General features: G+C 39.3%; 1 protein-coding gene across 2 annotated transcripts in view; it reads right to left on the bottom strand.

The window, feature by feature from the left end:
- Nucleotides 1-1,497: 1,497 nt before the first annotated feature.
- The window catches only part of SH3D19 (SH3 domain containing 19), a 168,148-nt gene continuing 142,295 nt past the window's right edge, over nucleotides 1,498-27,350 (bottom strand). The window contains exons 10-21 of one of the 2 annotated variants that reach the window (XM_034661530.1): nucleotides 24,489-24,550; nucleotides 22,839-23,103; nucleotides 20,372-20,440; nucleotides 20,051-20,191; nucleotides 16,068-16,140; nucleotides 13,962-14,092; nucleotides 12,110-12,168; nucleotides 10,065-10,267; nucleotides 9,548-9,603; nucleotides 7,114-7,300; nucleotides 6,624-6,721; nucleotides 1,498-3,437 (exon numbers count right to left, since the gene is read on the bottom strand). In XM_034661530.1, coding sequence (XP_034517421.1) covers nucleotides 3,330-3,437; nucleotides 6,624-6,721; nucleotides 7,114-7,300; nucleotides 9,548-9,603; nucleotides 10,065-10,267; nucleotides 12,110-12,168; nucleotides 13,962-14,092; nucleotides 16,068-16,140; nucleotides 20,051-20,191; nucleotides 20,372-20,440; nucleotides 22,839-23,103; nucleotides 24,489-24,550 — 1,452 coding nt within the window. In that variant the 3' untranslated portion in view covers nucleotides 1,498-3,329. The remainder of the gene's footprint in view (nucleotides 3,438-6,623; nucleotides 6,722-7,113; nucleotides 7,301-9,547; nucleotides 9,604-10,064; nucleotides 10,268-12,109; nucleotides 12,169-13,961; nucleotides 14,093-16,067; nucleotides 16,141-20,050; nucleotides 20,192-20,371; nucleotides 20,441-22,838; nucleotides 23,104-24,488; nucleotides 24,551-27,350) is intronic. The other variant, XM_034661531.1, reaches the window with a different exon arrangement.

Here is a 27,350-nt window from a genome sequence, read left to right as displayed (position 1 = left end):
AGCCAAAAAGGAATCCCCATTAATGGATCAACTGATGTTTGAGTTTTTAGATAACATCAATAATGTCCACATAAAACTGAGAAGCTAAGCAGGAATTTTTTTTCTTGAAGAGAAATAAATTTAAGACTTTATTCTCTGCAACTCATTCTAATCATATGTATTATGCCTGAGAGGTTATGTTTATGAACAATAAAACAGATCAAATCTCCTTCTTTAATTGCCAAAGAGAAATGTATCACTTTAGCACAACAATGGGAATCAGTGGAGCTAGCTGGGTCTTGCCGTAGGCTCTGCCATACCTGTATGACCTTGGGCAAATCATTTAACCCCTGCAGGCTGAGCTCTGGTCTGCAGACTCTTCAGTGGTTTAACAGGATGAGCTTGCAATTAGCAGAGAGGCCCCTAGATGGTGCTGTTGTTCTGACTTAGGCTTTGTACTTTTTTTCTATAACAGTGAAGTAAAAAGGCATAGGTTAGAAAATGACTTCCTATTAGTTCTGAAAAAATTCACTGTTAAGTATTCAAAATGGCTTGAATTATGAATCATATGGCCCATGTGCATCTGGCATTAATTAAAAGGAATTAACCATAAAAGGAATAAACCATTAATGATTATAACGAATATCTCCTATTATAATTAGCTCAAATATCCATCGCTATTTCTCTAGGTGTATCTAAGCCTAAGAAACTGAATAAAAACCAAAAAATTATTGTTAAGAGTTGATGTATAAAAAATGCTATAGAAAAATATTTTGTTTTTTTCAAATGCTTGTTCTAACAATAAATCCTGATAAATGCACTGATTGTTTTTCACTATGAATGCTTCAGGCTATATTTAAAACCTGTGATTTCCATGAGCACAATGACAAGATATATTACATTACCCCCCTGGCTATGTAAACAAGGACATCTTTTTAAAAAAATCTACTTTAAGTATTTCAGAAGGATGATAATAATGTATTAAATGACCTCTCTACTTGCAACCCACTAAAGACAAAGGATTTGAAGATTCTAGTTTGAGTAGGCTTGGATGTATGATACCAGGTTTCCCCTAAAATTATGGAAAGGAAAAAGAATACATTCCTAGTGCCCCCCCCCAATAAGTTCACTGAGTATAAACATTACGTTCAATGAATATAGAAAACAAGGAGGTACCTGTGAAAAACCAACCTGAGCAACATCTTGGCTTCCTGTCAGTTGAGTGGGTAATACGTGTCAAGCAAAAAAAGTGCCACGAAGGAGTGAAATGATACAAAACTGTGAATTTTGTTTCAATAAAGATTTTTGTCAACAAGTTAAAGAGGAAAGATATTGGATCTTGGTGTATCCAAGACAGTATTGTCATGTGTGAAAGCTTTCCATCCATCCAACCAACCAACCTACCAATCATCCAACCAGCCAACCAACCTTTATTGAGCCCTATATGGTGCAAAGGGCTGGGGATATAAAGCCACCATCTCCATTCTCAAAAAACTCAGTGTAGTAGGAGAAAAGGACTTTGAAAAGTTCAGTTCAGTTTATTATAATGTCAAGTAGATTTACAACTATTGCACTTATCATTCTGCTAACACAAGGCCAAAATTTAAAGAGGGATATTTTTCTCCAATAAAGCTAGGCTTTCACAATCTTTGATATATGACGTCAAAATTACACAGGCAAAATAACATACCTCATGTCCTATTCCAGACACATCCCCCACTTCCTGCTGTTGTGCACCTTGCTGCAAATAAGAATTTAGTTGAGATAATGCTCTAAATCACTAATTTCTCATGAAATTACTCTTAAGTGAGATTTGATAAGAGTTTTTTTATACTGTCCTCTTTAACCAAAATGTAAGAAAAACAGCTCCCATACTCCAAGATCAATTGTAACCATGTAACTGGAAGATGAAGTTCCATCAAAGACAAAGTAAACATCTCCTCCCTTACAGAATCCCACATGGTGTTCACATAATTGCTGACAACTGGCGGCCTAACTTTTGGGACAGTGGGAAACAATGACAACAGCTAAAAAGTGGCCAAGCACATGAAACTCTTCTCAAAAATGGAAGAAAATAGTGAAGGTTGTTGGGGAAGTGTTTTACATTTCCAATGAAATTCTATTCCATTGACCTGTTTGGAAGATTGTCTTCGACCTATTTGGCTTAAGCCCATAAACTGTAATTGATTCAGTCACATAAAGAACCACTTTTATCTTAAGTCTGGAATGCATAACAAATGGATAGCAGGAAAAGTGGTTTTTTATTTACTCTAATAATTTGTGCAGGAATAAGCTGGGGGGAAAAAAGCCCAAAGAAGTATCAGCCTTGGGTCTTCTTAAATTGTTTTTCATTCTGATTATAGTGGGAAGAAATGAGCTGCAGGGATTTGGTGTTTTCCGACTTTATAGTTGCTCTGTATTCTGAGATATATGTGATTCATAATGTACCACTATAACAAGACACAGTTTTTATGTATTACTGGGGTAACACAAAGAAAATGAATTTTTCTTTGTGTGGCACCAGTAATTGTCAAAAGAATGATTGCAGATTCAGAAAATGTGCTTTATAAGAACCCTGTTAGCATGAAGTATACATGGAAGAAAGAAGGTATGGCAGGTACGTGGAAGGGTTAGTTGTATTAGCAAGGCATTTCAGGATGGTTTTGGTTCTTTTGACTAAGATACATCAAGTTTTAACACCCTTTAGATCCTTGGACAAAGGGAAAATACTTAGTAACACAAGGAGCATTTGATGAGCACGAGCTGATGCACCAAGTGCTTACAAAGGCTCCAGCTAGTTAATAAACTGCCCCACCTGAAGTAAAGATTTGCCCTGGTAATAAGGATACTGCGCTTAAATCGTTAGAATTAATCTGAATGTCAAAAATGAAATTTAGATTACCAACCATGTCCTGATAGTTACAGCACGGAGAATATCAAATGTCCTCTTTTTAAACTAAAGTAAAAAATGAAGAAGCACGGTTAATTTCCTTGTGCCGATGCAAAGATGTCCGAGTGCAACTTCTGCTGGTAAGCCTCCCCACGCTGCCACGTCACCCGACGCTTTCCCTGGGGGAAGTGTGTACCTGGCTTGCTAACCCTGCCTGATGTCCTCCTTGGTAGGATACCAGGGGTGGTTCATGGGTTTCCACGTGCACGTTTCTAGTGTGAATGAAAGCGGACTACAAAACCTAGACATATTCTGCTTTCAGAAAATTCTAGTGTACCATGTACAGCATAGATATTTTTCAGTTTAAAAAAATAGTGCAAAAATGTATCTGATAGTCAAAGTGATAGTTCAAGTGAGTTCCTGTGCCAAAGAACACAGTCAAGCTTCACCTTTAGCTGACTTATAAAAACTGAACGTAGTTTTTGGGAAAAATTCCAGATTTTCCCATTAGTTCTCCACTCATCCAATCATCATCTACAGATTCCAGCTCTGTTATGATGTCTCCAGCCTGTGAGAAGACAAAAATTGGAAATAATGATTATCTTCTGTTGAGAATAAGCATGGTTAAGCAGCTTCCTTGGAGAGGCATGGTTAATCTTCTCTTGATGTCACTATCTTGATTTGCCCAGTGGATTAAATGACAACGCCACACAGATGACTGACTAGACCTTACGACACCATTTGCTTGTATGCCTCTTCTCAGAGCCCCTTCCTTCACCGTTATCACCCTCACTGCACGTTTTTTTTCCTGCTTGCATTCTGTGCCCCCCAAATTCACTACTCCTAATCTAAAATTCTTCTTATAGTAAGTACTACATGTCATATATGTTATATATACATTCTTTTCATGTAACAATTATTTACTGCACACCCAATATGTGTCACACACTCTTCTGAGTATTAGGGATACAGCAAAGAATAAAGACCTCATTTTAGAGGAGGGAGGCAAGTAAATAAGCCAGCCCAGGAGGACAGAAGTGTGGGGTTGCTATCTCATTAGCTCCAGCCAGGGAATGGCCCACTGAAAGTGACATTTAAGCAAAGACTTAAAGGTAAGAGACTCCACGTGCTTACCACAGGTAGTCCTAGTCTAGGTACTCCACAGGAATTAACTCACTGAAACAACACTGCAGGCCTAGAGGTGGGGACTGTTATTTTGCCGTTTTAGAGAGTATTTTTACAGACTTATTTTACTTTAAAGAGGAGACTGAAGCTCAGAGAGATTCAACAGCTTCCTTGGGGCTGCATGTCTACTTGGTGGTAGGAACAGGATTCCAATCTAGTGTGATTTCAGGGCCGGTGTTGCAAACCTTTGGGTAACACGGCCACCACGTTTCAGTGGACTTTTTACTTAGGCTCTTACCATAACTGCCTTTCCTGAACATCCTGAGAAGTCTGCACTGTACATTTACCCTTCCACATAATGGTATCCTCCTCTACCATTTGGTTTATTCCGTGCTTCCATGGCCTCACCATCAAACTTACATTCAGTCCTGTCTTTGGAGCTTCTCCCTGACTCAGAATATCTGATTTACCCTCATCAAGTCAGTCAAAGGGACTGTGTGTCTTATTCATGTATGAATTATAATTCCTCAACAGATGAAGACATCATTTTTGAAATTATCTCCTGAAACTATTTTGTTCTTTATGGATTCTAACCATTTCTTAGAATCTGGGTTTAAGATTCTATAATGGTTCGGGATGACCCTGGCTACTTTTAAGAATATCTTTATCAGGCTAAATGGATTTTATTTATAGCACTAGTACATTGCCCTCTGGAAAAATGGTTTGATTTAAGGCCTTTCTTTATGGAAAATGGAAAGGAAAAATGCTGACTATCAAATGTCATTAATTTACTTTACTTGCCAAAATCTGTAAAAATTCTGGCTGTTCACAATTTCTATTATAAATAAGTTCCTTCTGGTTCCTAAATTATAACATAATAGTTAAAGGAAACTTTCTTTTTTTTTTTTTTTGGCTCTGGTCCTTAAGTACATACCAATTGAGTTTTAATGGCTAGGACAATTTCTTTTTCAAAAAAGTTCTAATATTCTGTGTATTTAATAAAATAGTAATGATTAACAATACTGATACCAGTGCAGAATCCCTTAACTAAAAAACTGTAGAACTACCTTGTTTATGGTCAGTCATTTATAAAATGAAGACAACCTATTTTCTGGAGAATACTGTGAATTCTGTTATTATTCACAATGACATAACTTAAACAAAGGCCAAAATAACATCCAAAAAGTCTGAATCCGGATTGTTCACTTGCAGTAACACTTTATGTAAAGATAAAAAGAATGAGGTTTGAGCCACCGATTCCCATGACTGAAAAAGACTAGGGCAACAGTTTCCAAACGTTTGGATTTTGAGAACCAAGAAATTAAGGGTGTGGGGGGGAGGGTGGGTGGGGACTGATATAAGGTTACCAAATTATAATTCTGCATAAGAAATACCATTTACTAACAGCATTTTCTAAGAGAAATGACATTTTACTATGAAAAGGAAGAAATTCCCAGAAGAATGGAAAACTCCTAACAAAGTAGGGAAGTTAGCAACTTTATACTGATTTATCTCTGTATGCCCCTTACTCTGTGACTTCCCAATGTCACCTTCGTTTCGCTCGTTTTGTTTTAGGCAGGTGGTGGGGCAACCGCTGTTTTAAGTCTCCTCTTCTCCAATCACTCCCTGATGCTTTAATTCTTTCTATGGCATTCATGCCTCTGGCTGAGTATCCGATGATGGGAGAATTTCCCAGAATCTGACGCAGGCTGTTCTGATGGTAACTGCTGCTAACCCCACCCTCCTTCCTCTTGGGACAGTCCCAAAGTACTGTCCTGAGTGCCTTTCTCTGACTATGGTTCAACTGTAAGCTGGAGAAACAGGATCATGGAAATATTGTTTTTACTCTTTAAAAAACAAACAAAAAAGAAGAGGAACTTCTTCGGTAAAGTAATATTAAATTTTAGGCCACTAAAAAAAAAAAAAAACTTTGAAAAACAAACCTTTGGTATCAGTATTGTTAATCATTACTATTTTATTAAATACACAGAATATTAGTTTATTAGTTTTATTAAATACACAGAATCTGAGTCAGCTGGCTGACTCAGAACAGCATGTGACTCTTTATCTCTGGGTCATGAGTTCGAGCCCCACGCTGGGTGTGGAGATGACATACATACATACATAAATAGGCCTTTGCATAGGAGCTTAACCTTTTGGGATCATTTCCCCAAAGTCCAGTCAGTATCTCTGTGGACAAGACTCCAGTGCCTTTTGAAGACTGCTGCAGTGGCCAACTATAGTAGGTACCACCTGATTTCTCCACTGATTTCAAAGACATGACAGTCGCAGGCTGCAAAGGCCATGGAGAGAATTATGCTTCACAAGGGCTACCAATGAAAATCCCAGTATTGTTGCGATCAGATGTTACAAGGCCTAGGAATAAGGAATTCATTCGGGGATTAAGGGGCTATCAAGCCAGTAAGGTTTTTAAGTTCTTAAATGCCTTGCTGATAATTTAAATGTGCCTTATTCACTTTCTCTAATCCCGTCCATTAGAGTTAGGGTCCGAGAGCTGCTCATTCCTGGCTAATGACCAATACGCCACCCAAATGTTCCACTCTTCAGCAGAAGACACTTCAAAATTTATAGCTATTTTATGCAGCTACCAAAAAATACACATTCTGACCTTGAAGGAAAGCTCATCTTCATTCTCCCCATGGAAATCATATAAGGCTTTGGCCTTTTTCCCCTTCAGTGCTAAAGCAGCCATACTTTTTGCCTCAGCTGTGAAGATACCAAAAATTCAAACATATTTAGAAAGACATTGAACTAAAACACAAATCAAACATTTCAAGAAGTCCCCCTTCTCATTCCTGGGACAGAATAATTTCAATTAATTTTGAATTTACTTAACTTACAAAGAGGATGTTTTCTTAACAGGAAAAAAAACTATACAGCATACATTTAGTAGACAAAATTAGCCACTATTAAGTGAAGGCATTTTTGTCTTTATTTTCCCCCATAACGCCAACAAAGTATATGAAGACAGTTTGCATACATTTATGAATCAACTCTTTCAAATGCAGGCAAACAAGTTACATCGAGCATGGCCAGAGGGAAAAGGAATATCTATCGCTCCCCTCCAAGAGTAGCAGTCATTTCTGCACTTGTCATACCTGGACAGGGCCGCACAAAGACTGCTGGGAAGATCCCCTCCCTGTCACGCAGTCTGCCCTTGTACCAGTCAGAGTCCACATGCTCAAGGATCAGGATCCGGTCTCCCCTCTTGAAGGATAAGTCATCACTAGTCTCTGCTGTAAAACTGTGAAGGGCTTCACACCATTCTCCAGAAAGACTACCATCCTGTTACAAACCAGAAGTTTGGTAAGAAATGTGAGATTTTATTTGACATTAATTTCTACAAAGCTTAAAAAAGTAGTGTGGGGGGGAAGCTAAGGGGTCAAAGATTTCAAAGCTTGAAGGCTTCTTTAAATCACCCAACACTTTATGTTTGCTACCAACTTTCAGAAATAAAAGGGTTTTTTTTTTGTTTTTTTTTAAAGATTTTATTTATTTGACAGAGACAGCCAGCGGGAGAAGGAACACAAGCAGGGGGAGTGGGAGAGGAAGAAGCAGGCCCCTAGCAGAGGAGCCTGATGTGGGGCATGATCCCAGAACGCCGGGATCATGTCCTGAGCCAAAGGCAGACGCTTAACGACTGCGCCACCCAGGTGCCCCCAGAAATAAAAGTTTTCAATCACTTTTTTCTTAAAATAGAATTCCAAATGACAGGTATGATGAGATTTGTAGCTTTTCTGCTTTTAAGGTATACACAATGCTTAAGCAAAAACTTTTTTCTAATTGCGATCTTAACATCTTTAACACGAGTTATATTAAAAATTTTAGGTAAAAGCATACAGTATTTATGTATAGTATTTATGACACTATGAAAAAATTCTGGTGAAGCATATAATTTTCAGTGAAGCTCTTTTTTACCTAAATTAGGAAGGATCAGAATGGGCAATCTATTAATTTCAGGTCTTTACCTGATTCAGAGGCTATCAGATTCCACTGCATGGGACTTCATTAACTCACACTTTTAATTTTATGAGGTATAGTTAGTTCCAAGGCTGGCACGGTAATGACCCAAACATGGTGGGCTAGTATGATGAAATGCTCCAACAGGAATGCTTTAACCGCCCCCCCCGCCCCACACACACCAGAGGAAGGTTTTGCTCTGCAAAAAGGTATCTCTGCCATGCCAGGATGAGAACCCCATGTTTGAGGAGCCCAAGCAGGGAAGAGAGGAAAATGTGGCAAAGGCTTGGAGCCAGACAGGCCTGGGTGCTAGACCGAGCCTCAGATTCATCTTAGCGCTAAGTACTGTTGCGAGGACTGAATGAGATAATGCATGGTGCACGCATGGCAGAGCACCTAGCGTATCTGAAGTTCAGCACAACAGATGGGTTGCAACACAAAAACAAAAAAAATAAGCAAACAAAAACCCCTCTTCAAAAATGGTAACCAATCTTCAAAAATGGTACTTTCAACTCCGAAGAAATGCAGCACTAATGTGAACATTTCCTTCTGGAGAACTGTAGTCACCATCTTTCCTGTTTGGCTTTATCAGTGGGCAGGGATCAAAGAATTTAGAGAAACATAGCCCAATTACCAGTGACATTTTGATAAACATGACCCCATCAGGCTCACTCTTCTAAAATAGGTCATAAAAACAATGGAAATCATCCGCATTCCTATTCCATTTAAACACTTTTGAAATCATGCTATACAGTGTAAAACTTTTAATCCATTTTTTCTCTTTCCCATTATAAAAATAATACAAATGTTCCCAAACATTTGGCAAGCTGGAAAATGTATGAAGAAGCGGGGTAAAGACTCACCCCCCTATAGTCTTACTACCTAAAGACAACTGCATGTTAGCAACTTAAGTATATTCCTTCTGGTCTTTTTATGCTATATATTCAATTTCCCTATAACATATGCTTTCCTCCCATGACATTTACCTTATAAATCTAGTATTCATGGCCTCAGAACATTCTCCTGATAATGGTCATATTTAGGTTGCTTCCAATTTTTTCCTATTATAAAAACACCACTATGACCATCTTTGTGACTAAAATCTTTTTTTTTTTTCAAATGTGGGGGGAGCAGGCGAAGGGGCAGAGGGAGAGAACCTCTAGCAGACTCTGTGCTGAGCACGGAGCCCCACGTGGGGTTTGATCCTATGACCTTAAGATCACGACCTGAGCTGAAAGAAACCACGAGTTGGATGCTCAACCGACTAAGTCACCCAGGCGCCCTTTAAAAGGTTTTTTTTTTAATATCAGTCCCTTACAGTATCTCTTTTATGAATATTCCAATCATGTCTCTTTCCTTGTTTTCTATCAGGCTTTGCAAGTCCTTCTAACGCATTTGTATGAGCTCTATTATACACAATAAAGATAGTAACCATCTAACCATTTGTTTCAAACATTTGCTCCATGAATTGAAAAATGGTTTATAACATTTTCTCTTGGTAACTATGATTTTAATATTCCTCCCAGAGTTGAAACCTGGTTTTCATTACAGTTGCCTATTCAAGCAGCCTACCTGAGAATTTGCACCAGAATCTTCTTTTTTGGTCTTGGGTGGTGGTACCCTTGTGCCTACATTAAAGGAAAAAAAAAAAAAAAAAGTTCAAACTTTAGATGTGAAGACCATGTACCAGCTCTGGAGAAAAACCGCAGAGAGAGAATAAAAAGTCTGGGACTCGAGATCAGTCCCTTCCTGTACTGGCTAACTCTGGCTGGCGCCACCCTCTCTGGGCTTGTTCCCTTTACTGCAAAGTGAAGGACGATACACACTAGTTATACTAGATAGTCTGCTTCTGTTTAAAAGTCTATGATTCTTTGCCATTTCTGATATGAAGCTATTGCTAATTACCTAAACACCAAAACCAGATCTTCGAGATTACAATGGTTATCCCAGTAATGACTATTATTACCATTTAAAAATAATTTTCTACTTTTAAAAATATGAATTATTAGGCAGCTTAAGTATTATCCTATTATTTGGTTTAGTTGAATTAGGAAAGAACAAAATAAAAAATCATATTCTCTATACTCACTTGGAACATTTGCACCAGAGGTGGGATGACCCTCCACGACTTCTACAAAGTTGAGGGGGAAAATCCCAGTTCTATCTCGAAGTTCTCCTCTGGCCCATTCTTCATTCACATACTCTTTAAGAATAATAATTTCTCCCTCCGAGAAGCTTAACTCATCCTTCTGGTCTCCGATATATTCAAACCGAGCGACACATCTTGGGCCTCTGAACAAAAAAGATCATGGTTATGGGTTAAACTAGAGAGTACTAACTTTCAAGATGCTTTAAAACCTTCATTCGGTCTTTCAATAAATATTAATCCTGTGTTTACTATGGAACAAGATACACTAGGTAGAATTGAAAATTTTCCGTGAGAAAGAATAAGCTACATTTCTAAATGATAGTCCTTACTTTTTAGGTATGAACTTATTCACTCAAAAAGGCTAAAGAAAAAAAAAAGGCTAACGTTAAGGTCACAGAGTCCATGCAGAATTCCAAACGAGTGCCTGGGTGGCCAGTCTACACTGGCACATCTTTTGATCACCTTTACTTCACTGCATGTGTCTCTGTATGCTTGGGCCACAGAAATCCATGGCTGAACCCGACCCTCTCAACTGTAACTGCACCGAGTTCAGGAGTGCCAACCCTGAGAATCTCAGGGCAGACACAACACTTCCATGGCAGAATGCAATGGGCATCAGCTAGAAGGGGAGATGCTCAATGTATGTTGAATCATCAGTGAGTTGTCTATATACACGGTCTTCACAACTGGAAAGTTTGAAGAAAACAGAAACTTAGCAAATTGTTAACAGTCTTAAACTTAATACTGTTGTTTTAAAGATTTCTATAATCACTTTTAAAAAGGCTTCACTTCTGAGAATGAGGACAATCCTTTAATGATCTGCAAATGTGACTGAAAATGAAAGTAGAGATAAAACTGCATCTCCAGAAGGCATGATTTAATACCAAACCTTCGCTTTAAGGCTTGAGAAAGGAAGTCGGAGAAGCAACAGTTGAAGGAGATGCAATTGCCTGAAGAGAAAAGGCTGGTCCTGGCACCAAAGTCTGAATGATCAATGGCTGTGAAAGCCCGCTTTCAATTCAACCTGCTGACACAGTAAACACTGCTTAAAAACAGGAGAAGAATTGAACCTGAAATAGAATTCAACTACTGTGACATCAGAAATTTTCTTATTTGCAGTAACCTTTGCATTTATTTTCTGAAGTCCCCGGAGAGCATCTCCTTATGTCTGACCTATTCAAAGACAGGTTTACAGTCTTCAGCAGGTAGTGAATTCTACTAATTTGCTCATCTAACTGGAATATAAAGTTGCATCGTGCCAGTGTTTTAAGTCACAAAGGAGTTACACTGGTGCATAAAAGGGTACATAAATTCATGGAAAGGTCTTCAGACATAAAGGAAGACCCCTCCAATTTAACTCTTCCTTTACTCTCTTCTCATTCCTCTTAAAAACAAAACAATACAAAATGTCTAGCAGTTTTTGTAGGGTTCCTATTTCTATAAGGTTAAAATATTTTCTGTGACAAAAGAGCTGAATCTTCTAAATAATCTGTCAGTAGATCAACACCAGAAGCCCAAAGAAAATGCATAGGATAACAAAACTGTCTCTGCTCCAGTTCAGGCCAGGCTGTGTGGGGGCTGCTGCAGGAGTTAGTCTGTGGCTGTCTGTATGTCCCGTATGACGTGGAGTGTTGCTCCTGCCGGCTTCTATCAGAAGGTTGCATTTCTCAGAATTTTAATTCACAAAGGCTTTTTATTTTTATTTATTCATTTATTTTTTAAAAAGATGATATTTTTAAGTAATCTTTACACCTAACATGGGGCTTGAACTTACAACCCTGAGATCAAGAGTCTCATGCTCTTCTAACTGAGCCAGTCAGGCACCCCCCACTAAGGCTCTTTAAACAAGTTTTCCTCATGATTACAAAGACACACTGAGCAGGTGAATAACCACACATCTGAAGTGTTTTAAGTTTGGTAATTCTTTATGATATAAATGCTTGCCTCCTTTGCATTTTGTGCAAAAGAACACAAATAAAACTTACTTAACACAACGAGATGAAACGGATTCTCTTTTCCCATTTGCTCCTTCTGGAACATCAATCTGTAAAGACAATGTCAAGGAAACAATTTCATGTTTTCAGATTTTAGTAAGGTAAATTTAAGGCTAATTAGGAAATAATATGTGATTGAAATGAGCCAGTTTACATAGGTATTAAGCTGATGAAGCAGTATCATAGGTGCTAAAAGGTAGGAAATCCGGAATTTGGGTTTTGGAAAAAAGGATGTAACCTGGGTAACAGCCTTTCTTGAATAGCCAATCAATCCTCTTATTTGCTGGAATAAGCACACTGATAGTGTTCTACCCTGGACTGAGTTTTCTCTCTCCCACATCCTCTAATTTGAAAACTTCAGATAAGGAGGGCTCAAGACGGAAACTCCACCTATTTCAAAGTGTTGGTAGAATTTTGCAATACTTTCCTGACCCCCAAATAAAACCTTTCAATCAAACTCGTGGATTCTGTTTTCCTTACTCTGGAATCTTTTCTTTTCCTTCAGTGTGACTAGGGAAGGAAGAAAGGAATGAGTACTCAGTGAGCATCTATGAAGTGGCAGGCACTTTATAGAATACCTTATTTACAAGGCTCAGTAGAGCTGGGTTGTCATAAAATATTTGACCATGATGCACTAAGGCTGAAAACTACATAAGGTTTTGAGGTTTATGTGAAATAAATCAGCACCCTTCCTGATAAATTCTAGAAGTCTTAAAACAATTTTTTAAACCTGTAGGCTTAGAAGTGGCATTTATACCAATAATGTGGCAGATTGGGTGTGATTGATTTCAGCGTGGTCACTGTGCTTTTGAAAGTACTGCTACATTGGGCAGAAGAAAAACGAGGAAGAATGCTAAAACTAACATTATTCTTAATATTAATTTAGAGAATGCGGTTAGATTTCTCCAAAAAATCAGGGCATATATATACTGGACAATTTTTAAGACCCTCATTTTAGAATTCAAGAGACTCAAACTCATTTATATTTGAAAAATACAGGTTTTCTATTGTTTTGTTTCCTAGATTTCTGATGTCCTGGAAGATCCTTGGCTTTTTCCCCTTCGAATAAGCTGTTAATGCTCAACGATTTAAGCTAGCTTTATTGATATCTTCCAATATCAATAAGTCAAAGCAGGGACTGAGTTCTACTCTTCCTACTGATATAAACGTTCAAGTGCCATTCTGATTTTCTCTCGGTGTTTCACAGACACCCGGGGTTAGCACTGAGGGCCCTACAATATGGACTCACATATTGTAGACTGTGAGGGTGTAAGAAATTCTGATACTTTAATATAATTTTTTCCAATCAGAATCAAAGCTATTATGTGAAAAACCATGAATGGACCACTACCTCCAATGAAAGTACTTTAGTATTCCCAAATCTTTTTTTTTTTTTTTTATGATGGAAATAAATGGGAATGGAAAGGATGAAAGAAACCAAAAGTGAAATGTAGGTGGTACCATAACCTCAGGGAACATTCCTTTGGGACTATCTGGTACTATTTAATTGTTGTTTACTAAAGGTTTCAAAGAGTTAATATTTATTGTTTAGTGCCTACCCACCCCTCCGAGTTGGTTTGCCAGGTGACCTCCAGTCATTTTCCACCTTAGGGTTTCAGATGCATTTAGGCATTAAGTTCTAATACTCCATATAATATAATAATTATTAATCATTATCTAGTTGAACAAGCTTTCATTTTTTGAATTTTCCAAATACCAGATGCATCAATGGAAGAGCGTGAACTAGAATATAAGAATCTAGGCTTCTGTTCTCTTTCCAAATTGTAAGTTACATAGAACCCACAGAAAATATGACGAATTTAAACCAACACTACCCACTTACAATTACTTTGACGTAGTTGGCAGGAAATATGCCAGTCTGGTTTCTACATTTCCCTCTATACCAATCTGGGTCTATTTTTTCCAGAAGATAAACAATTTCTCCAGAAGTGAGGTGCAAATCATCAGCTTGCTCTGTAACATAAAATAATAATTATGTATATGATGAATTCTCTTGGTGGCTGATTTGATTAAAGCAGAGCACAAAGTAACATTTACTTCTGTCCACTGAGGAAGTATGTTCTACTGATTCTGAGAACAGATTACCCCAATCAAATTGACTTAAAAAATATATTCTTTTTGGGGGGGATATTATTATTATGAGCTTCCTCTTTAAAGACCAAATCAGATGCATTTACCATGTATTGATTGATAGGAAATGGTTAAAAAAAAAATTGTGCTGGCCAATGGTTCCTACTGGGCCAATATAAACCCTTTGCTGAATATGTATTGAACAATGAAAGATTTTATAGACATGGTATAATATTCTTATTATTCTCAATCATACTTAAAAATCATTTTAATCTCAAAATATTAACTAAGGGACTACTACAGCTCTTTAGCAAGCAAATGTACTCACACTAAAACAAAAATCAGTCTACCCAGTAGATCAAAAGAGGTGTTAAATAAATCAGGAGTTTATTTGTAGTTTTGTAATCTTGGATATAAAAGGTATTTAAAAAGAGGCAGCCCACGGAATGGGAGAATGTATTTGCAAACGATACTACAGATAAAAGACTGGTATCCAAGATCTACAAAGAACTTCTCAAACTCAATACACGAGAAACAAATAAACAAATCATAAAATGGGCAGAAGATATGAACAGACACTTTTCCAATGAAGACATACAAATGGCTAACAGACACATGAAAAAATGTTCAAAATCATTAGCCATCAGGGAAATTCAAATCATAACCACATTGAAATACCACCTTACGCCAGTTAGAATGGCAAAAATTGACAAGGCAAGAAACAACAAGTGTTGGAGGATGTGGAGAAAGGGGATTCCTCCTACATTGTTGGTGGGAATGCAAGTTGGTACAGCCACTTTGGAAAACAGTGTGGAGGTCCCTTAAAAATAAAAATTGAGCTACCCTATGATCCAGCCATTGCACTACTGGGTATTTACCCCAAAGATACAGACGTAGTGAAGAGAAGGGCCATATGCACCCCAATGTTCATAGCAGCATTGTCCACAATAGCTAAATCGTGGAAGGAGCCGAGATGCCCTTCAACAGATGACTGGATTAAGAAGATGTGGTCCATATATACAATGGAATATTACTCAGCTATCAAAAAGAACGATTTCTCAACATTTGCTGCAACATGGACAGCACTGGAGGAAATAATGCTAAGTGAAATACGTCAAGCAGAGAAAGACAATTATCATATGGTTTCTCTCATCTATGGAACATAAGAACTAGAAAGATCAGTAGGAGAAGAAAGGGATAAAGAAAGGGGGGGTAATGAGAAGGAGGAATGAGGCATGAGAGACTATGGACTCTGAGAAACAAACTGAGGGCTTCAGAGGGGAGGGGGGTGGTGGAATGGGATAGGCTGGTGATGGGTAGTAAGGAGGGCACGTATTGCATGGTGCACTGGGCGTTATACGCAACTAATGAGTCATCGAACTTTACATCAAAAAAAATTAAAAATTAAAAAAATTGATTATAAAAATGTGTATTTTCATCTCATAAGTAATAGCTAAGCTATGTAGCAGGTTTAGCAACTCTTAGGAGAAAATCATTTCACTTATTAAATTAGAATTAATTTCATTATTAACCATTAATTGGTATGCACTGTTTTTAAAGAGTAAAAAGTTTACAATTGGTAGGCAATTTGTTATTTGTTCATTGTAAGGGCTTCTCCCCCTCTCTCTGCCTCCCCTCACTCTCTCTCACAGGGAGTTTCAAAGGCAAGGGAGTGCAGCTAAGCTCTCTGGAATGGCTGGGTACGATCAACCCTTCCTCAAGGCAGGGTGATAAGATGACCTTTCCAATCCAGAAGTCTGTTGGCACAGAAAATGAAGATGTCCTTGAGAGCTTAACTCAGGGAAGATGACTGCCTGGGGGTCCTAAGGCTCTAGCACTTGGGTATTTAGGTGCTTACCTGCTGGAAAATCATGAAGAACAACAGCATGAGGGGCACTACTGTCAACAGGCTTCTGAACATGGTCTGGATCCTGAGGGGGAAAACAGGGCTGTGAAGGAAGTGTGCAGGATGGATGCTGGATTTGCTATTCACTCTGAGACCTTTTTTTTTTCTCATTAGAATCCTCTTGACACAATTACATTCTGAGTACAAGATGCAAACCACACAGTTGAGCCAAACAAGGGGATTATTATCAAGTTGAAAAGGCATGTGTCCTTGCCAAGGGAGGACAGAAATAACTCTCTATTGTAATATCCCCCAGCATTTTTTTGAAACCAAGAGAGTAAAAAATAAAAGGGCATTAACTTTTTATTTTATTTTTTAAAAAACTGGTACCATTCTACTCTGAAGTGTGGTTTTTGATCTGTGTACCTTGCCAAGGTCGCTTTTTCCTTAAATTACGGTCAGTACTAAATCTCAAGAACAGAGCCTTAAAAGTTGAGTCTTCATTAAAATGGTAAAAGAAGAAAGCTCTGCAATTTATACTCTTGCCTTTCATAATGAAAAGAGCTAATGACTTCCACAAAAGTGTAATTCACAAAAAGTAAAATCTATTTCATTTATTACCACTTAACTGAATGCTTTCTCTAACTTGAAGGCCAACAACACTACCTCCCATGCCTCACCCGGATTTTCTATTAATCTAAATGGTTTATTCAACAGTAATTCTAAGTAAATTAGCTAAGAGAATTCAGTATTCTCTACCCACGTAGCCACCTTCTTAGATTGGCTAGGGGAGTGAGTAAAGTTGAAGAGCGACCTTTTCTCATTGACAAGCGGCTGTTATTCTTAGTTTAATATGAACAGTCAGGCTTATCATCATCATCATCATCATCTAATCTGACTAAATGGTATTATTTGGAGTTCTAACTTTAAACTCTTTAACACTCACAAACCTGTGAACTGAATGAAGGCAGACTGATCACCTCATCTTTTAACCAAAATGCCCCCTGCAGGGGCATGTTTACCTAGCTCAAGCTAGGTAAACAGAAATACTAATTTAGGCCAAGACGCAGTGGTTAATGGCAGCTCACTACACTAGCTTACCAAAGTAACCCTGATATTTTCTTGGAAGCTGCTCAGTGCTTTTCTCTAAATAAATGAGCATGATGGGAATTTTAGGAATTATGGAAAGGAACTGTGATGTATTTGCAGTCTGGAGGGGCTTTAAAAAATTATTTACTTAATATGTGTGTATGGGTGGTTTTCTTTTCTTTTCTTTTTTTTTTTTTTATTTACATCTGTGGCAAAAAGAATTCAGTAAATGATGTCATTCATGTAATGAATTCATTGTTCAGTAAATGATGATCATTCAGTAAATGGTGTCAGGCTAGAATGGCTATCCATTTGGAAAAAATCAAGCCAGAGGCTTACCCCGCACCAAACACAAACAAGAATCTTCAAAGGGCCCAACAATCTGAACATAACCAAGCCTGGGAGGCTAGAAGACGGGGGACAGTAACTTGAACCTCCCAATTAGTTTCCCTTCTCCGTCTTCAATGCAAGGACTTCCCCAGCAATGCTGCTATCAACCTGGCCTGGCAGCTGAGGGCCAAGACAAGCAGGCTCCAGAGAGTTGGCCACAAGGGGTCAGTACAACTCAGACCACGCCATCAGCGTGGGTGTCTGGTAGGTAAATCGAATATGTTCCAAAGCTCTAACAGGACTATAATTGCTGCTACCAATGAGTAATAAAAAATGCTAATATTCAGTGTTTACTCACGATGCACCACTCACCAGGCTAAACACCTTATATGCGTTAATTAGCTCTTCTAAGTCCTTAAACGTCTTTGAGATAGCATTCACAGACCATAAAATCCACCCATTTACAGTGTACCTAGTTTTTGCAAATTCACAGAATTGTGCAACTCTCACCAAATCTAAGTTTAGACCATTTTTATCACTCCCTAAAGAAACCCCCTCCCCATTAGCAGTCACTCCCCCTGCTCCCTCCCTGTGGTCCCAGGCAGCCACCACACTACCTTCCAGATTTACCTCTTGTGCACTTTTATATAAATGGAATCATACAAAATCAATTCTAAAAAAAAATCTGTGGAGTTATCATAACTATTTCTCACATTAAAAAAAATGGAAGTTTAGAGAGGTTAAAGAACCACCTGGGGTGATGTATGGTGAACTAAAACCCAGCTCACTGGGACATAATCTGTGTTCACAATGAGGCACTAGGTAACCACCTCCCACTCTCCCCGTGATCTGAGACGTTCAATCTTAAAGGAAAATGATCACTATGTTCTGTTTACCAAGGGAGGGGAGAGCAGAACTCATTTTTTGAAATCTTTACCCTAAACCTAGGCTTATAAATAGGTAAGTTTTATTCTTCTAAAAAATGGAATGCTAGCCATGAACCCAGAGTCTAAAGGTGGCTTCATTTTGGTATTACCAGTAGTTGGCTGATGGAGGCCAGGTGTCTTTAAGTCTACGGTAAAAGGGAAAGGAAGGTAATGTTTATTTTATTTTATTTTTTAAAGATTTTATTTATTTATTTGACAGAGAGAGACAGCCAGCGAAAGAGGGAACACAAGCAGGGGAGTGGGAGAGGAAGAAGCAGGCTCTTAGCAGAGGAGCCTGATGTGGGGCTCGATCCCAGAACGCTGGAATCACGCCCTGAGCTGAAGGCAGACGCTTAACGACTGTGCCACCAAGGTGCCCCGGAAGGTAATGTTTAAAATGGAAGAAACTGGGGTCCTGGGTGGCTGAGTCAGTTGAGCGTGGGTCGTGATCCTAGGGTCGAGTCCCGCGTTGGGCTCCCTGCTCAACGGGGAGCCTGCTTCTCCCTCTCCCCGCCCTCCTCTTGCTCTCTCTTGCTATCTTTCTTAAATAAATAAATATTAAAAAAACAAAGTGGAAAAAACTTTGGACTGTTATAAAAGAATAACTTCTCATTTTTTTTAGCTTCTGTTTTCTTTATCAAGGAAAGCTTTTTGGCAGTACAACTCGCACTATTACCCACCAGTGTGTTCTCAGAGAGGAAGGACAGCTGTGACAGATGGATACTGCTATACTAAACGAAAAGAAAATGAGCAACAGGAGAACTTTCCCCGTGTGGACTGGACTAAAGTTGGAATTTCAGTATCCCAGGTGTGACGAGTTTAACACCTACCTTCTCTGCTCTCCAAAATACCAATTTTTACGTTTCTTAGCAAACTTCAAGAGATAAACTGCTCTCTAAGAAGAAAGAACTGGACTAGATTTTGAAAACTAGGACAAACGACAAACCAGATACTTGCCCTGCTTTAAATGACAGGTGGCCACTATTTTTCATGTGTGCCACATTAACTAACAGTGAAAATCTAACCGGATAACCCACGAAGCTCTTTTACAAAGACACCTCTATAAACCATTCAGCGCTATTTCTCTTGCTGAACACACGACCTTCCACAATCAGTGCCTTCTCCCAGGCTCCACAAGAGGCCTACACTTGGACTTGGGGTTGGTGGATTACATTTCATTGCATTATTTTGAGCTATGATCAGAGAAATGAGGTTTATGCTAAGCTTAAATTTTAAAGGGAAGTGCTTCTTAATGTCAGACTCAGCATTTAAAGGGCCCCCTTAAAAATAATTATCCATTCTGGTAGAAAACTAATCTCTGGCACTTTGGTAAACATGTTTACATTATTTCAAAAATAAATAGCTCTCACGGTTGAAAATTAACGACTGAGTGCTGCGCTTGCTGCACGTCAGCATGAGACGAAGAAGGCGAAACACATGGTAGTCATTCTGTGCAGCAAAGTGATTAGTGTGGCACTGGCAAGTCTTTTAGAAGTAATTTATCCTTAAAATGAAATAAAACGCTACCGTAATTTCTACTCTGGTTAAAATAAACGTGCTAATAAAAACCTGAGGATGAGACATAATTAATAGTTCTATGAAATGTGGTGCCATGTGTCAAAGGAGGGCTGTACGCTATTAATTCCTTACGTTTGGTCTGCTTCTAAGATGCTCATCAAGTGGGGTGATAATCTTTATCTGAGACAGGTGAACTCTGCCAGTATCTTCTCCCTTTTGGCATTCCAAGTAATTATTTTCTGCCTGCTTCAGCATCACAAGTACGTCCCCACGCTGTAAGGCACAATACCACACTCTGAGGCAATTATTATTTAATAAAACATTATTACTTTTTTCGCATTTTAATCTTTGGAGCCTAAAGCATCTAATAATGTGTAAAGCAGTAACAGGGGCCAGTGATTTTTTTTTTTTTTTTTTTTTACATTAGTCAGTAAAGAAAGAGCTCTACTTTACCTTACAGGAGAGTTCTCCAGGGTTCTGGGAGACAATGTCTTCATTGGCAATTCCATGAGGCACAGACAGCTTAAACACAAACCCATAAAAGGATTATTCGCAATCAAATAACCTCCTCTAAGCTGCTGATTAAATGTAGCGATTTCCCATGTATGCCTAAAGCACAACTTCCCTAGCAGTTCAACTCTGCTTGGCTTCCTCAAGCTCTCCATCTGGTGGGGCCTGCCATTTCTCATGGGTCCTCACAGTCCTTGTGAGCCCACAGGATGACGGCTTTAACCACCACACCCTGGAAGTTCTGTTCCGTAGGACAAGGCCCACCAAGTCTCCTGAGCATCTGAGTCTTTCGGGACAGGTCTTTCATACAGGGTCCTCAATGGCCGCCTTCTGAAGGCTGATGGGGGACTGGAGCCTCCTCTATAGTGCTTCACCCACTGCTTCCATTTGCCTTGAATCTCATTTCCTCCTAGTCTCTCTGGAACCAGGTGTCCAGTTAAAACTAGTTCACTGCCTGACCCCAGTCACCTCCTGGTGGACTCAGCTACCTGATCTTAGGGCAGCTCTTATGTCTGCACCCCACCCTGGCTAGAGGACTCTGTCCCCAGCCTTGGTAAATTCTGGCTGATGAGTGCAGGTCAGAGGGCCCATAAAATATAAAAGGTATACCCAGGAAATGTGAGCACACAGGCTCACTTCCATCAAGTAAAGGGAGGCTGCCTGAGCCCTTTGCTCACTCAGGAGCAAAGACTCAAGAGTGCAAGGATGCGTGGCCCCGGAAGGCTGGGTTGGGTGCTACTGATTCCCAGGCTCTCAAAGTAACAAGATTCCTGACTAGCAATTTAATGAAAGGATGGCCATGGAAAAAATGATATATTTGAAGATTTCATAACGAGACATACTACTCTAACAGACTATCATTTTGAATTTTTTAATTTGAGCTATCCAAATGTTTTATTGACATTATACAACTATGCTAAGAACCATACGCAAAATACGGCTCTTCTGAATGAGACTTTTAACATGGAATGTCCAAAGCAAGTGGAGACTTTACAGCTAGTAACACCACTCTTATAGTACGGCTTAATGGCTAAGAGCATGGGCTCAGAGCCAGCTGACCCAGGTTCAAATCTCAGCTCTACCATTAACTGGCTTTGTGACCCTGAACAAATTCCTTAACCTTCCTGTGTCTTATTTTCCTCATTTGTATAATAGAGATCATTAAGAGTATTTACTTCACAGGGTTGGTGTGAGGAATAAATGAGTTATTTAATACATATAAAGCATTTTGAACAGTATCTAGCTCATAGTAAGTACTCAATACATCAGCCACTGTTCTTATTATTTTAAAGTCAAAGAACACCCCTGGGTTTTAGCGGTTAGAATTTCATCAGTTTAAATGAAAATGAAAATGGGTATACTACCTCTTTCTTACCTGTCTATACCCTTCACTTAGGAGGATTAGAAACTCCTAAATGACTTAAGGTGGAAACAGTTTCCCCACACAATTATGGAAATGTAGAACAACATCAAATTATTAATTGCTGTCCTTGTTAAAAGCCACTGTCATATGATCATTTAAAAAGTGCAAGCAGTTCTCCTTATTTTCATTTGTTTTGCATTTTATCAGGCTAACCTGACCAAAGTAGAGACAGCACATCAGCTCTGTTTTCAAGTATGGGAAATGGACACATGTTTAAAGTCACATGATGAAGAAAAAAAAAACACATTCAAAGAGAAAAAATTAATACCTCAACGATCTTGATTATTGATTAAAAACTTCTAACTGGTGACTATTAAATGGGCCATGATGATTAGGTTTACAAAAGGTGAAAGTGAGGGAAAAACCATCCATTCTAAAGAGGCATTCCCTTCTACTGCACTTTAAATTTTAGTCTGTGGGCAAGGCAGCTGTAAGATACAAACTGTATCAAGTTACGAACTATAGTATCTGTCAGAGCTACTTCCATCAGTATAACCCACTGGGTCAGGTTTTTCAGTTTCCGTTTGGTCAAGCCAGACAGCAGGTTACAATCCCTGTCTGCCCTACTTCCACTTCCTATACTTGTAATAACGAAACCCTGCTTTAAAGACCTAGGTCTCACTCTGGCTTACTTATCTAAACCCTTCTTGGTGTCAAAGGTCAATTCCACATTTGTCTCATCATCTTTTTCTAAGGAGTAACAGGTCTTTTATATACTTTAGGACAAACCTTTTGACCATTTTATTTTTTTATTTTTATTTTTTTTCAAAGATTTTTTATTTATTTATTTGACAGAGATAGAGACAGCCAGTGAGAGCAGGAACACCAGCAGGGGGAGTGGGAGAGGAAGAAGCAGGCTCATAGCAGAGGAGCCTGACGTGGGGCTTGATCCCATAATGCCGGGATCACGCCCTGAGCCGAAGGCAGACGCTTAACCGCTGTGCCACCCAGGCGCCTCTGACCAGACATTTTAAAAGCTCCATTTACCATGTATTTCCTGTAGAGAGGGTGTCCTGGTTTGGGTCGCGGGGGCAGCACCGGATCTTGAGTTTTAAAGACTTGACTCTTGGCTTTCGAGAGTCCAGATGCCAAGTTACTTTGCTTTTTCTGAAGATCCATGTCAGAAGAAGACCGATTAAAAGGCAGTTTTTTATTGGATGCTCTGGTTGCAGAAAGTTTGGGGGGAGGTGGTCTCTCGGGGGCTCCCTTGGGAGGAGGTTGTCGAGCTGGTGGAACTTTTCCATTTACAGGTCTGAAAGTCGACGTGGTAGTTGTGAGTCTGTGTTTGATCGGTATTAGGGTCCTGTTTTATTCTTACTTACACACACACACACACACACACACACAGCTTTCTTCTGGTGCAACATAATTTACTAAAACATGCAGGGTATGCTATTTTTGAGCAAATGGCTGCTGCATTAAACATTGTATTATTAGAGGAAATGCCATGATGCTCCAGCTTCCTCTTATCTTGCACTAGAGATTCATTAGTTTCAGACAAACAAGCATTTACTATCACGAGCTCTCTAAGGCCCCATTTACTCTGAAACACACCATGACTACTTCAAGAGACTAAGCACTTTCTACCAAAGTCTCAGATGAGAAGCTAATAAGAAGGTATCAGGTATATCTGATAGGGTTTTATACATAATTAGAAAAGGAATATCAGATTCCCCCAATATTCGTGTTATAGGAATTATTATTAAAACCTTAATTTAGATTAATATAAAGAAAGCTAGTTCTGAAAATGGGATATGACAACTATTATTTTGAAAGCTGTCCCTTAATCCCTATGATAATTTCCAACATAGTATCATATTCCAATAGCATCACAGCTTTTTGTTCAAACAGCCCTGGAACTCAGGAGGGCAGGTAACCTCTGAGCTCACAAAACCCACCTCCCTTTGGAGATACTTCCAAAATCCAGGCTGGTTTCTCCTAACAGGGAGCGTGCGTGCACTTGTGTGTGAATGTACACATTCCAGAAGTGGAGTTGCTTTAGGTTCAGAAAGGAGTCTTGTTCATTTAATTGAGGTAAAGTAATAAAGATCCATGTTTGTGCTCTGTGGGTTGTTGGACTGTGTTAAAAGGAAGAGCAGAGACTCCTACAACCTGCCGCGGGAAGCAGACTAGGCTAGTTAGTGGTCTGGGTGAATTTGTGAGTTCATGCATCTCCAAAAGGTCTAAGACCAACAATGCTCAGTTTGGTTTTGTTTGTTTTGTTTTTAAAGATTTTATTTATTTATTAGAGACAGACAGAGAGAGAGAGAGCATTGTGGGGGGAGAGGCAGAGGGAGAAGCAGGCTCCCTGCTGAGCAGTGAGCCTGACACAGGGTTCGATCCCAGGACCCCGAGATCATGACCTAAGCCAAAGGCAGACACTTAACCGAATAGCCACCCAGGCACCCCAACACTCAGTTTTAATAACAAAAGAGAGTCCAGTCTCTGAATCATTAGTTTTTCTCTAATTTACCCTTAAAAAAAAAAAAGCTTATTTATTAATTTTTTTAGTAATCTCTACACCCAATGTGGGGCTCGAACTCACGACCCCGAGACCAAAGTCCCATGCTCTTCTGACTGAGCCAGCCAGGCAGCCCTTTAATTTACTTTTTACAAAGTTTCCTACACTTCACTTACCTTGGTGGCAACCTTGGGGGTCCTCGCACAGAACCTCCTGTGTGACCCGTGTGGTCAGAGTCCTACAATTACCAGAGAATGCTTGAGTTAAGGTTAATCTGAAACAGGAGCTTGTCAAAAGGAATTGTGGACAGCTTTCTGGCTAGATCTCTAAGGGGGAAGGTAGCCAAGTTACAGAGAGCAGCTTCAGAGGTTTTAGTCTTAATCAATAGTAACTCATTACTTGCTCAAGTGAAAGCAGGAGACCGGGGGTCTGCTGGTGTGGACCGCAGCCCAAACGACTGTACTGCGTGGTTATGCAGCCAGCAGGCTCACGAGGTATGAAGGATGCTGCTGAAATCATGATGTTTAAATCACATACAGTAGCAATTTAAGCAGACACTGTGGGGAATTAAAAAAATATATGGCCTTTATTTACCCCATGACAACACATAAGATATGCACTGCTCCTCAGTTTAAACATATAATAAGTGAGGTGGGGATTAGTTTGTTTTGCTTCGAACAGGCAGCTCTCTCATCACCGGGTGGTTTATACTTTGTGCGGTGGCTTTTGAACCAGGAGGAGGTAAAACATAAAAGAAGCTTAAGGGATGGTCTGAAAAGATGGTATGTGAAGAGGAATAGAAAAGGCCCAGGAAAGCAGAAAGGGTAAAGGGGCTAACTAGAAAAAGAAAAGATAGGTAGAGCAGGAATGTATGAGCCTAAGAGCAGAGGGGAAAAATCAGAAGTGTGGAGAACAACAGGAAGATTCCTTTAGGGTAAAGGAATCAAACTGTGTTTTAACAGGTTCTTCAAGCATGTTGTAGCCCAAGGATTAGGAAACGAGTATAATACATGGGAAAAATGCTAGCCCTTTAAATGCACACTGCCTTTTTTTTTTTTTTAAGGGAGACTGAACTGTTGCTTGGGGTTCTTTGGGCTAATTTAGACTGTTTTCCTCCTTTTCACCTTATAAATGAGTTAAAACTCACTTCCACGGTGCTTTAATTCAAACTGAATATTAACTTTTCCTTAAGTACCAAATGATTAATTGCCAATAACTGCGATCATTTAAGTATGTTTCAAAATCCCATTTTTAAAAACAAATTAAGCTTGCCCTTAAAACTTGGTTTCACTAATGAGTTCAGTTAATGTAGTGAGGCAAGTCACCAGCGCATAAACCCTGTAATATTCCATAGTCTAATTCATGCCTTATAAATACACTGCTGCCCATATTCCCCCCACTGACAAATACTGCTATGATTTTGAAAAACTCCCATCTTTGGCCATTTTTAAGATTAACAAGCAAACAGAAAAACAATCTAGTAGATACGCAGGAACTCTTACTGGTTCTCTCAAAATTACAGTTGTTAGATAACTTAATAATGAAGGACAAATTAAAAAAATATAGATGTAGAAATTTGACAAAGTTATAGGTGATGTACTTTAACAACTACACACCATATAATCCTAATCTTGCATCAAATACTAGCTGTAGTTTTCTCAGTAGTGTTATTTTTATGGAGGATCTTAAGTATCTTTTTAGTTTCTCAAGTTTTCTAAGTGAGAAAATTTTAACTCAGGAAAAAAAGGTTGGGGGGGAACGTCAGGCATGCAGTGAAGGCACTGCTGCGTCCCGCACAAGTAAATACTCAGAAGAGGGGACTGGCTCCTGTGGAGGCCACTGTCCTCAGGTCTGCTTAAGTCTAGCTTTGTGTCCGGGTTCTGCCAACAGTCTTTGGAAGATTACTGATTAGAGATTTCCTCCTCTTAAATATTCCACACCTAACTGGAGCCTCTCTGCATCTGCTTGTTGCAGTTTTTTCTGGAGCTCCGACATCTCTGAACTTTGGCTTTGATGTGTTTGGATAAGCACTCTAGTTCCCGGCAAAGCCACTCTTTCCGCTCGTACTGCCCCTGCAGATGCCATCTTTTTTGTTCATCTGCTTCGGAATAGCTTCTTACATTCTAACCTCAAAATGATTCCCCTGTTTGCTGCTGAATTTCTAAAGACAGGAGGTACTCTTGTCTGCTGAATTACTGAGCAGCTTCCATAGATGTTCCTTCTCTTCTTTCTTCAGGAATGGCGGCCACCTCTTTGGCCCTGGATTCACCGGCCAGTGTCTGCACTACCGCCTGGGTTCCTTATGCACACCAGATGGCGTCTCCTGACTTTCCTCCTGCGCTGGCTGGCGGCCTCCTTGGGGGAAGGTCTGGAAGCCCTGAGTTCCCACCGTGAGAACAGGGTACAGAGATGCATCTGTTCCTGCTCCTGGGGCTCCTAATATTCCTTACCCTAGAATCCCTTGTGAGATTTTGTAACACAGTCATCTTTTCCTAGGATGGAAAGCTCCCTGGCTCTCAGGGCAGGAGAAATAGTACAGAGTTTTTGTCCCGTGCCTCATCAGAAGACACATTTGGCAACGACCAGGCCTCTCCTCATAGGTAATGACACTGCTGAAATAATCATTCTAGAGACCCTCCCCGACACCTGAAGGCTTTATGGTCTCTGGTCTAATATTCATTCAGTAATTGTAATTCTCAAACAAAAGGAATTTCTCAGGCATAGATTTGACTTCCTGGCCCTGGAAATCTATATGGCGACTTTAGCCAACTCGTTCCACTTGCGGTCTGTTTCTTATCTCTTCTTGCTTTTGGACCCGGTATGACAACACAGAATGCTTTGGCCCTCCTACGTAAACAGTGTAGGACAGGATTTTCCTGTTCATGTGAGGTACAATTATGACTACAGTACTTCTCCAGATGGTTTAGTTTATTCTAACTTCCTTTTGTTGTTTTTCTAAAATGTGGGAGTTGTTTTGTGATCTGTTTAACACCAAATATACTACCTAATACTTTAATAGAGCTTTATGGTTTACAAAA

Source organism: Ailuropoda melanoleuca, chromosome 5, assembly GCF_002007445.2.
Source record: "Ailuropoda melanoleuca isolate Jingjing chromosome 5, ASM200744v2, whole genome shotgun sequence".
Lineage (NCBI taxonomy): Eukaryota > Metazoa > Chordata > Mammalia > Carnivora > Ursidae > Ailuropoda > Ailuropoda melanoleuca.
Note: the sequence above shows the minus strand (reverse complement) of the source record. Positions and strands in the feature narration are given on the sequence as shown.